The sequence below is a fragment of the Nomascus leucogenys genome, chromosome 10 (assembly GCF_006542625.1).
Source record: "Nomascus leucogenys isolate Asia chromosome 10, Asia_NLE_v1, whole genome shotgun sequence".
Classification (NCBI taxonomy): Eukaryota; Metazoa; Chordata; class Mammalia; order Primates; family Hylobatidae; genus Nomascus; species Nomascus leucogenys.
The window spans coordinates 4,594,497-4,606,854 of NC_044390.1; the positions used below are offsets into that span (position 1 = coordinate 4,594,497).

The 12,358-nt window shown below is 49.4% G+C and overlaps 1 protein-coding gene across 2 annotated transcripts in view; it reads right to left on the bottom strand.

Moving 5' to 3' along the window:
- Positions 1 to 1,553: 1,553 nt before the first annotated feature.
- Positions 1,554 to 12,358, bottom strand: part of CACNG7 (calcium voltage-gated channel auxiliary subunit gamma 7) — a 30,343-nt gene continuing 19,538 nt past the window's right edge. Inside the window, exons 5-6 of one of the 2 annotated variants that reach the window (XM_030819737.1) lie at positions 3,879 to 4,024; positions 1,554 to 3,458 (exon numbers count right to left, since the gene is read on the bottom strand). In XM_030819737.1, coding sequence (XP_030675597.1) covers positions 3,201 to 3,458; positions 3,879 to 4,024 — 404 coding nt within the window. In that variant the 3' untranslated portion in view covers positions 1,554 to 3,200. The remainder of the gene's footprint in view (positions 3,459 to 3,878; positions 4,025 to 12,358) is intronic. The other variant, XM_030819738.1, reaches the window with a different exon arrangement.

Consider the following 12,358-nt stretch of genomic DNA (forward strand, 5'->3'; position numbering starts at 1 on the left):
CTCCAGAAATTTGTGAAATTATTGAAAATGACTCAGAATATTTCCCTCCGGGAGTCCAGTCCTGCTGATTCAGAACTCTTTCCTGCTAACTTACCCCCACCAACCTCCCTATTCCGGAGGGATTTGGAATCCTTCTAAACCAACCACTGCCCTCAGTATTTTTTTATTTTTTTACAGAAAAAGAAACTGAAGCCCCAGAGATTAAAAGATTTGCTCAAGGTCACAGAATGAGTTTGCACCAAATCCATAGTAGTAAATTATAGCAGCTAAGAGTGTGGGCTCTGAGGTCCGACGGGCTGGGCATGAATTCTCCTCCGCATCCTACTAGCTGGGTGGCCTCATCTCCCTGAGCCTCCGTTTCTTCGTCTATAAAGTGGGGCTAATTGGGATGCCTTATTCACAGGATGGTTGGAAGGATTCAATGAGCTAATAAATCAAAAGTACTTAGTGCAGGCTGGGTAGGGTGGCTCATGCCTGTAATTCTAGCACTTTCGGAGGCCGAGGCAGGAGGATCCCTTGAGCCCAGGAGTTCAAGACCAACCTGGGCAACACAGGGAGACCCTGTCTCTATTTTTTTTTTTTTTAAGTGCTTAGTGCAGTGTCTCATACCCTAATGATGACCTGATAAATGTATCTTGGTTGTTAACAGTTGTGACTGTAATAGCAAAAGTTATTCTGATGGATCCTTAAGAAGCCAAATCTAGACAAGGCAAAGAAGGGAAGATCTGGCACGGTGTTTCCTTTACAATACGCTGCGAGAATAAGCTTATCAAACATTTAGGCTGTTCTCAGTCTCTCAGTATAGTGGGTGAGACTGCAGATTGTGGCACCCACTTTCCGAGCCTGCCTCCTTCACCTGCAAAAACGGGGTGATAATTCCTACATACAGGGTTGCTGTGAATGTCTAATGAGATCATGTAAGGAAGGAAGGCGTCTGGCTCAGGGTAGGTGTGCAGTAAATGGTAGCAGTCATTTCACAACAGAGGGACTGAGCCAAGCATTGGGAAAACCCACCACTGCCTAGTGCAAGGGGGAGGAAGCCTGAGCTTCAGAATCAGATAAACTTGGTTTTATTATTATTTTGAGATGGAGTCTCACTCTGTCGCCCAGGCTGGCATGCAGTGCACTCGGCTCACTGCAGCCTCCACCTCCCAAGTTCAAGCGATTCTCTGCTTCAGCTTCCCAAGTAGCTGGGATTACAGGCGTGAGCCACCGTGCCCAGCTAATTTTCTTGTGTTTAGTAGAGACCGGGTTTCGCCATGTTGGCCAGGCTGGTCTCGAACTGCTGACCTCAAGTGATCTGCCCGGCTTGACCTCCCAAAGGGCTGGGATTACAAGCGTGAGTCACTGCACCAGGCCTAAACTTGGCTTTAGCAAATGGCTCTGCCAATTTGCACCTGTGTGATCTTGGATACGTCACTTCACCTCTCTGGACCTATCTGCAAAATGAGGCCACTAAATTGACCGTGCAGGCTTGGGGGGAAAGTTAAAAGAAGCAATGAATGTCGAAGGAAGGCGAGTCATAGTAACAGTACTCTACGTGGTCATAATAATACCAGGAGAAAGTGTTTATTGATCCTGACCAGTATCGCTTACGGTCCTGCATGCCTTACACGGACTGAAGTATAAAGCGCTGCCGTTGATAATTATGATGATTAAGTCCTTTAACAACGACCCATCTAACGTTATTCTGCAGTACTTTAGGCCTGCAACCCTACAAGCAGAGACCTAGAGTAAGCTCCCTGTATCCAATCCCTTCCCTCCGGGCAGGCGGAGACGTGTTTGAAATAAAGTTTATTGAAGTTTCTGTCGATATTTACATATGATACACGGTAAATAACAGAGCCAGGCCCCCCACCCCACCCTGTCCCCACCCCAGTGCCCCCCTCCCCCCAGCCTCGTTAAAAATCGCTGCGTAAAGTCAGGTTAACTGCGGCGGGTCCCCCCTCCCCCCTCCCACCTAAGATGCAAACTAAAAGCCCCCGTCCCTCCCCTGCCCCCCTCCCCCCACCCCGGGGGCCATTCTGGTTCCGTGTACAGCACTGTGCTACCTCGCCCCTCTTTCCCTAATAAGGGGGGGGTGGGCGAGTTCCTGGTGACCTCCTCTCCCCCCAAAATCTGTCCAACGGGGCAGACGGGCCCTTGAAAGAGGCCAGAGTCGGGGTTCTGAGGGGTGAAGAGGGACGTCAATGAGGAGGAGAGCCAGAAATTGGAAGACTTAGAGGTTTGGGGGGGTGTCGACCCCCGCTACTGCCCCTCCCTCCCTCGACGGGGCCTCGAGGGGGGTGAGGCGGGCACAGGTGTGGAGATGGCGTGGGGGAATTCCCTCCACCCTAGGTTCCCCATTCTGGCCGTCTGGTGTGCGCCTAGGGCGGGATGCACCCAAGGGCTTGGGACGAGCAGGTGAAGGGAGGAAAGGAGAGAAAGAGTTAAAGGAGGAGGAAGACGAAAAAGAAGCCAAGGATAGCTGAGAAAGCAAGAAGATCCTTTAGACAAGAGCCCCCTAAAAGGCAGGTAACCTTCAGGAAGCAGAGAAGAGCCCAGCCGGTGAGAAAGAATGGGACCTTCCAGGGAAGTCGGGGAGATGGGGAGGGAAGGGCCAGGTTAACCGTATCCGTGGCTTCCAGCCCCCTTCCCTACGCCACCCCGGGGCTGCGGATGGAGCAGGCCGGCCCTCCCACTGCACCGGAGGACCCAGCAGGTCAGGAAGTGAGATTAGGCAGGGAAAAAGGAAGCCCAGAGCAGAAGGGAGAAGAGGATGGTCGGCATTCCCGGCAGCTGCCCGAACCTGCTCTCCAGCCCAGCGCCCCTGCGGTGAGGTCGGAGGTTGGGGAGCTCCGGAGAGCTGGGCGCCTGCACCGCCGCGGGCTGCTCCCAGCTCAGAGCAGGTGGAGAACGAGGGAGGAGCTAATTTTCTTGGGGAGGAGGGGCCAGAGGAAAGGGGCGGGCCAACGAAGGGGAGGAATCATTTGGGAGTGAGAGGAACCAATGAAAAGGAGAGGTCGGGAAAAGGGGGCGCGGCCATTGAAATAAGGGAGTTTGTGGGCGGAGCCATTGGGAAGAGGGCGGGGCCTAAAGCTGGCGCAGCCTTCTCCGGGTGGGAGCGAGGAGTCCCAAGGATGGAAGGGGGCGCTGCATTACAGGGAGACCCCCGAAGACGAGGAGGAGGAGGACGCAGGGGGAGCTCCGAGGGGCGGGCCTCAGCAGGGCGAGGTGGAGATGTGCAGGTGGTCCGGGTACTTGATGGCTGGAGGGTAGTTCTGCGTCATTTGGATGGACACGTCGCTGGAGATGTCGGAGGGGCTCCGGCCGCGGCGCCACGCCTCGGGCTGCAGGAACTGGCCCGAGTAGTCGGAGCAGTCGCTGAGACGCGGGCGGTAGAAGGCCGGGTGTGGACGGTACATCTCCTCCTCCGCGTAGCGCTTGGTGAACAGGTACACGGACATCACGCCGGCCCCCTGCGGCAAGGCAAGGTCAGAGTCCCAGGGGCGCCCCCATGCGCATCCCCGGACCCCCACTCATCTCCTCTCACTCCAGGACTCAGAGTCCCCACCCCAAGCCCCTTCCTATCCCAGGACCCAGGATCAGGGCTCCAGCCCTCTCTTTCCCCAGGACCTCAGGAGTCCAAGCCCTCAGGTTGGCCCCTCCCTCAAGACCCAGGAGTCCCAGTCTCCAGACCCTCCCTCCCCCAGGATCCCAAAAGTTGGAGCTGTCAGACCCCTCTTCCTCCAGGACCCAGGGGTTAGACCCTCAGCTACCACCTCCCTCTGACGCCAGAGTCTGCATCTCCAGCCTCTCCTTCCTCCTGGACTCAGGAACCAGGCCCCCAAGACCTCTCTCCATTCAGAACTCTAGAGTCTAGGTCCCACGGACGTCACCTCTTTGAGTAGGAAGGAGGAAGCGGCGAAGGCAAAAGACCACCCGTAGCGATAATGAAAATACTGCTCAGAGCTGCTGGGCCTGTTCATGACCTCGTCGTTGATGCTGGAGATGTAAAGAACCAAGCCCACCACCAAGGAGAGGCCTAGGGGAGCAGAGGGGGTGCCCTCGTCCATTAGAAGTGGGCCCCTTTTCCCAGCCCCAGCCCCACCTCACTGCCTTCCCCTCCTCCCCATTCTGTCCTGGACTAACTTCCCGGAAAGCCCCTTGTGTGCTGGGCCTTGGTTGGGTGCAGGGAGCCCAGAGATGAATCAACAACCACCTCCCCATTTACCCCCCTAAATCTGCCATCCAGGAGCCCACAATGCAATTGGAGAAGGAAAATAGGAACACACTGATCAAGTCACACATAAGGTGATAGGTGCTACAAGGAAGTAGCACGCTCTCTGGGACTCTGGAAGGGGCGCCAAACCCGCCTGTGGCAGGGGCAAGAGAAATGAAGGAAAGATTCCTTAGTTCAAGTCTTCTTTTCTTTTTTCTTTTTTTTGAAATGGAGTCTCACTCTGTGGCCTGAGCTGGAGTGCAGTGGCCTGATCTCGGCTCACCGCAGCCTTCAACCTCCCGGGTTCAAGTGATTCTCCTGCCTCAGCCCCCCAAGTAGCTGGGATTATAGGCGCCCACCACCACGCCTGACTAATTTTTTTTGTATTTTTAGTAGAGATGGGGTTTCACCATGTTGGCCAGGCTGGTCTCGAACTCCTGACCTCAGGTGATCCGCCCTCCTCGGCCTCCCCAAATGCTAAGATTACAGGTGTGAGCCACCTCGCCCGGCCTTAAAGGATGAGGCCCAGAGAAGAATAAGGGCACACTGGCAGAGTGCACAGCACGGGCAAAGGTCTGGGAAGGAGGGAAAATAGAGCTGGTCCACCCATGTAGCTGTAACATGAGCTGTAGCCACAAGAAATGAGGTTAGAGAAAGGGGACGGTATAGCCATGGTGAGCCTTGAATGCCGGGCCCAGGAGCTGAGCACTGACACCAAGGGTACTAGGGAGCTACGTAAAGTTTGTAGCAGAGGAAGGACAGGGCCAGATCCCAGTGTTAGAAGAACGTTTGGGGGCTGGTTGATGCTGGGAACAGACTGGAGGGAGACATATTCCAGGGGGAAGAGGATGAGGCCTGAGCTGAGGCTGTGTGGATAATAATTGCAACAATAGCAATAATAATAGCAACGACTTATATAGGTCTTGGTCTGTGCCAGGCACTGTTCTCGGTGTTGTGTATATATATACATTCATTCAAACTTCACAACACCTCTTTGAAGGAGGTACATTTTTAACACCATTTACAATTGAGGAAATAAAGCATATGGACAGTGTGCAGAGGAGAGGTCCGATCTGAGAATTTCTAAGAGGTGATTATCATTTTCTCCAGGTGAAATTTCCTCTGAACAGTAACCATGCCGAGAGTGGCTTAAGGAGGCTATAAAGTTCCCTGCCTTAAATGTATCTAACTAATCCCTATCAACCTCTTCCCCTAGAATCCTACGTTCTGTGTGCCACACACAGAATAAGCCCAGATTCCTTCCACTGTCTACACCGCTGGTCGGCAAACCATGGTCCATGGACGAAACCCAACTCACCCCCTCATTTTGTATGGCCCACCAGCTAAGAATGGCTTTCACATAAGTAAATGATGTTAAAAATCAAAACAAGACTGGTATTTTGTGCCACATAAAAAGTATATGAATTTCATTTGGCAGCGCCTCAAAAAGTTAAAGATAGAATTATCATACGACCCAGCAATTCCACTCCTAGGTATGTACCCAAGACAAGTGGAAACATATGTTCATACAAAAACTCGTACACGGATGTTTGTAACAGCGTTATGCGTTATAGCCAAAAAGCGGAAACAGCCCAAATGCCCATCAGCGGATGAATGGATAAACAAAATGTGGTATATCCATATACAGGAATACTATTCAGCCAAAAAAGGGAACGATATACTGATTCATGCTACCATAGGGATGAACCTAGAAAGCAAGCTAAAAGAAGCCAGATGCAAAATATCACATATTGTGTGATTCCATTTATATGCAATGTCCAGAATAGGCAAATCCACAGAGACAGAAAGATTAGTGGTTGCCAGGGAATAGGATGGAGGGGGAAATTGTGTCTGGCTGCTAAGGTATGTGAGGTTTCTTTTGAGAATAATGAAAATGCTGTGAAATTAGCTAATGGAGATGGTTGTACAACCTTGTGGATGTACTAAAAATCACTGAATTATATGAAATTTATAGTATGTGAATTACATCTCAATTTTGTTTTTTGTTTTTTGGAATTTTTTGAGACAGAGTCTTGCTCTGTCACCTAGGCTGGAGTGCAGTGGTGCAATCTCGGCTCACTGCAACCTCCGCCTCCTGGACTCAAGCGATTCTCCTGCCTCAGCCTTCTGAGTAGCTGGGATTATAGGCAGCTGCCACCATGCCTGGCTAATTTTTGTATTTTTAGTAGAGACAGGGCTTCACAATGTTGACCAGGCTGGTCTCAAACTCCTGACCTTAATTGATCTGCCCACCTTGGCCTCCCAAAGTGCTGGGATTACGGGTGTGAGCCACCACACCCGGCCTTTTTTGTTTTGTTTTGTTTTGAAGACAGGGTCTTGCTCTGTTGCCCAGGCTGGAGAGCACTGGGACAATCATGGCTCACTGCAGCCTTCACTTCCCAGGCTCAAGTGATCCTCCCACCTCAGCCTCCCTAGTAGCTGGGACTACAGGTGCACACCACCACACCTGGCTAATTTTTTGTATTTTTTGCAGAGACAGGGTTTTGCCATGTTGCCCAGGCTGGTCTCGAACTCCTGATCTCAAGTGATCTGCCCATGGCCGGGCGCGGTGGCTCACGCTTGTAATCCCAGCACTTTGGGAGGCCAAGGTGGGCGGATCACGAGGTCAGGAGATGGAGACCATAGTGAAACCCCGTGTCTATTAAAAATACAAAAAAAAAAAAAATTAGCCGGGCGTGGTGGTGGGCGCCTGTAGTCCCAGCTACTCGGAGAGGCTGAGGCAGGAGAATGGCGTGAACCTGGGAGGTGGAGCTTGCAGTGAGCCGAGATCGCGCCACTGCACTCCAGCCTGGGCGACAGCGAGACTCCGTCTGAAAATAAATAAATAAATAAAAATAAAAAATAAAAATCAAGTGATCTGCCCACCTCATCTCCCAGAGTGCTGGGATTACAGGCGTGAGCCACTGTGCCTGGTTTTACATCTCAACTTTTTAAAGTATATTAATTTCAAATTTTGGTTTCTACAAATGACAGTGGAACGCAGCCACACCCATTTGTTTACACATTGCCTATGACTGGTTTTGTGCTACAACCACAAGGCTGAGCAGTTACAAGAGAGACTGGGTGGCCAATAAAGCTGAAGATATTTATTGTTTGGCGCTTTATAGAAAACTTCACTGACCTCTTAGACTGCAGTATACAAACGGTCCAGGACCTGCCCACACCATCTCTGATCAGTTTCTCCTTGTTTCTTCCTCTTAGCCCACCTAACTTTCTTTACTTTTTTTCTTTTTGGGACAGGGTCTTGCTCTGTTGTCCAGGCAGGAGTGCATTGGTGCAATCATAGCTCACTGCAGCCTCCACCTCCCTGGCTCAAGCGATCCTCACACCTCAACCTCATGAGTAGCTGGGACAACAGGCATGCGCCACCATGCCTGGCTAACTTTTGTATTTTTTTGTAGAGACAGGGTCTCCCCATGTTGCCCAGGCTGGTCTCGAACTCCTGAGCTCAAGCAGTTCTTCCACCTTGGCCTCCCAAAAGTGCTGGGATTACAAGCGTTGAGCCACCACACTCAGCCTAGAACACCTAACTTTCTTGCTCTTCCTTGAACTCCTCAAGCTCACTTCTGCCTCAGGGCCTTTGGTCTTGCCGTTCCTTCTACCTGGAATGCTCTTCCCCCAGATTTCCCCATGTCTGTCTCTGTCATTTAGATCTCTCCTCACTTGTTGCCTCTTTAGAAAGACCTTCTATGGGCCAGGCGCCGTGGCTTACACCTGTAATCCCAGCACTTTGGGAGGCCCAGGTGAAAGGATCGCTTGAGGCCAGGGGTTTCAGACAAGCCTGGCCACCATGGTGAAACCTCGTCTCTACTAAAAATACAAAAATTAGCGGGGTGTGATGGCACACACTTGTAATCCCAGCTACTCGAGAGGCTGAGGCAGGAGGATTGCTTGAACCCAGGAAGCAGAGGTTGCAGTGAGTCAAGATCGTGCCACTGCACTCCAGCCTGGGCAACAAGAGCAAAACTCCGTCAAGGAAGGAAGGAAGGAAGGAAGGAAGGGAGGGAGGGAGGGAGGGAGGGAGGGAGCTTGGAAGGGGACTTTTATGATCTCCCTGTTGAAAAGAGTATATTTCCCTCACTCAAAATTTGAGAAATGTAAGTGAAAAATATGATGAGCTACCACTTTTCATCAACCAGGTAGTCAGAAGTTTAAAAGCTTCACAGCACACTCTTTTGGGGAGGCTGAGAGGATGGAGGTTCTTCTACATTGCTGGTGGGAATGCAAAACGGTGCTGCCACGTGAAAGGGTATTTAGTAGCATCTAACAAAATCACACACGGATCTATCCTTTAACCCAGCAATCCCGCTTCCAGGAATTTATCCTGAGGATATCTCTCCCATTATGGGAAACTACACATGCACAGGCTGATTTATTGCAGCATGATTTGCCATTGAAAAATAATGGAGGCTGGGCGCTGTGGCTCACGCCTGGAATCTCAGCACTTTGGGAGGCTGAGGTGGGCAGACCACTTGAGGTCAGCAGCTCGAGGCCAGCCTGGACAACATAGTGAGACCCCATCTCTACTAAAAATAAATAATTAGTTTCTGTTGTCTTAGCTACTTGGGAGGCTCAGGAGGGAGGATCCCTCGAGCCTAGGAGTTCAAGGCTGCAGTGAGCTATGACTTCACCACTGCACTCCAGCCTGGGTGACAGAGGGAGACTGTCTCAAAAAACTAAATTAAGTTAGGCTGGGCACGGTGACTCATGCCTATAATCTTTGCACTTTGGGAGGCCAAGGTGGGTGGATCACTTCAGGTCAGGAGTTTGAGACCAGCCGGGCCAACATGGTGAAACCTGGTCTCTACTAAAAATACAAAAGTTAGCCAGGCGTGGTGGTGGGTGCCTGTAATCCCAGCTACTTGGGAAGCTGAGGCATAAGAATTGCTTGAACCCAGGAGGCAGAGGTTGCAGTGAGCCGAGATCGCACCACTGCTCTCCAGCCTGGGCGACAGAGTGAGACTCCGTCTCAAAAAAACAAAAAACAAAAAACTAAATTAAAAACAAAATAGAATAAAATACATGAGTCCACACTGATACATATGTAAAATAAGAAAAAAGAGAAAGTTCTTTTCAGTAGCACACCAATTTATCCATGTAGGTGGAATAATAGACTTACAAGAAAACACCACTCTGCAATCCTAGTAGCAATGTTGGATTCAGGCAAGAGTCACGAGGGGATGCTCAATTGCTGGATGACAGAATCTCCCCACAGAAGATCTATTAATTATTACAGAGATAAAAAGCTTCCTTTATGGTGAAAGAACCTGGCAGGTACCGCCTTAACCAAGCGATCGAAGTTAACATCACCCGCAACAGGGCAGACCCACACCACGGGCCTCCGGAGAAGAGAGCTGAGCAAGCCACTACCTCCTTTATGTCGTGTTCCTGCTGAGAATGCGTAACCTGAATCCACTCATGAGGACAGTGGGACACTCTACAGCCCAACTGGCTGCACTCTTCAAAAACGTCAACATGAAAGATTGAAAAAGAAAAAAAAAGGCAGCAGAGCTCCATAAAAAATGAAAGGTTCACATGGCATCCTCCACGTCTAAAAAAAAAAAAAAAGAAAGGAGACTAAAGAGACACAATAGGGAAATGCAAAGCATGATTGGATCCTGAATCAGGAAAAAGTAACAGTAAAAAGATAGCACTGGGCCAGGCGTGGTGGCTCACGCCTGTAATCCCAGCACTTTGGGAGGCCAAGGCAGGTGGATCACTTGAGGTCAGGAGTTTGAGATCAGCCTGGCCATCAGGGTGAAACCCCGTCTCTATTAAAAATACAAAAATTAGCCGGGCACGGTGGCGAGCGCCTGTAGTCCCAGCTACTTGGGAGGCTGAGGCAGGAGAATCGCTTGAACCCAGGAGGTGGAGGTTGCAATGAGCCAAGATTGCGCCACTGCACTCCAGCCTGGGTGACAGAGTAAGACTTGGTCTCAAAAACAAAACAAAACAAAACAAAAAGGCCAGGGACGGTGGCTCACACCTGTAATCCCAGCACTTTGGGAGGCCAAGGCGGGTGGATTACCTAAGGTCAGGAGTTCGAGACCAGCCTGACCATGATGATATCCCGTCTCTACTAAAAATACAAAAATTAGCTGGGCGTGGTGGTGGGTGACTGTAATCCCAGCTACTCGGGAGGCTGAGGCAGGAGAATCGCCTGAACCCAGGAGGTGGAGGTTGCAGTGAGCCGAGATCGTGCCATTGCACTCCAGCCTGGGTGACAAGAGCAAAACTCCAACTCAAAAAAAAAAAAAAAAAAAAGACAGTATTGGAGGGTGGGGGTGGTGGCTCACGCCTATAATCCCAGCACTTTGGGAGTCTGAGGTGAGTGGATCACTTGAGCTCAGGAGTTTGAGACCAGCCCGACCCACGTGGTGAAACCTTGTCTCTACTAAAAACATAAAAATTAGCCAGGCGTGGTGGCATGAGCCTGTAGTTCCAGCTATTTGGGAGGCTGAGGCATGAGAATCCTGGAACCCAGAAGGCAAAGGTAGCAATGAACCAAGATTGAGCCACAGCACTCCAGCCTGGGTGACAAAGCGAGACTGTCTCAAAAAAAAAAAAAAAAAAAAGACAGTATTGGGACATTGGTGAAATTTAAATATAGGACTAGATATTAGCTATAGTATTTTACAGACCTTAAACTTCCTGAATTTGATTATTGTACTGTGGTTAGGTAAGAGAATGCCCTTTTTCTTAGGAAATACTTGCTGAACTAGTGAAGTGTTTGCAACTTATATTCAAATGGTTGCACCAATGTGTGTATATATATATATATTTTGTGCACATATATGTATATATAACATGTGTATACATAGGTATATGTGTATATGTAATATGTGTATACATATATGTGTATATAGATCTCTATATATGTGGAGATAGAGAGAAAGGCAAATGTGGTAAAATGTTGAAAAACTGGGCTAGGTAAAGGATATGAGAGTTCATTGTATTATTTTTACAAGCGTTCTGTAGTGTTAAATTTTTTCCAAAATAAAAAATTTAAAATACAAGTATCCCAAACCAGAGATTTTTTTTTCAAAGTGCTGAAGTATTACCTGCACACTAGTATTTCATTTACTTATTTATCTGTTGAGATGGGGTCTTGCTCTATGGCCCAGGCTGGAGTGCAATGGCATGATCATGGCTCACTGCAGCCTCAAACTCCTGGGCTCAAGCGATCCTCCTGTCTCAGCCTCTGGAGTAGCTAGGACAACAGGCATGCACCACCACACCTGGCTAATTTTTTTTTTTGGAGAGACAGGGTCTCAATATGTTGACCAGGCTGGTCTCAAACTCTTAGGCTCAAGCAATCCTCTCGCCTCGGAATCCCAAAGTGCTAGGATTACAGGCATGAGTCACTGTGCCTGGCCTTGCTTTTTCATCGTAAAAAGAAAAACCTACCTTTTCCACGGGGAACTCTGATGGACACCACCGTTACCAAGGGTTCGAGCTAGTACCACTCACAGTGGGACAACCTGACATTATTTGCTCCCTGGAGTAATGTGATACAAAGTACGCTGCGGCACCTCTGACTTTTCTTGCCAATGATGTTTAACGTGAATGTTATCAAGCCTCTAGTCTAGACAGAACTTCCAGGTTACAGAAAATACAAGGAAAGAGGAACAAATGAAATGTTACCATGAAGAAAACAATAAATTCAAGATGTGGCTGGGAGCAGTGGCTCACGCCTGTCATCCCAGCATTTTGGGAGGCTGAGGTGGGTGGATCACCTGAGGTTGGGAGTTCGAGACCAGCCTGACTAATATGGAGAAACCCCGTCTCTACTAAAAATACAAAATTAGCTGGGCGTGGTGGTGCACGCCTGTAATCCCAGCTACTCGGGAGGCTGAGGCACAAGAATTGCTTGAACCCGGGAGGCGGAGGTTGCAATGAGGTGAGATCATGCCATTGCACTCCAGCCTGGGTGACAGAGCGAGACTCTGTATCAAAAATAAATAAATAAATAAACAAAAATAAATTAAATAATAAATCCAAGATGCAGGACATTCACCAGGATACTGTGTCCCTCAGTCTTCAGAAAAACGATGACATGGACCAAGCTAATGACACTGGAACCAGTGATCAAGTCTAATATCTCAAAAAGAGAAACAATCAGACATTCCGTGTCTC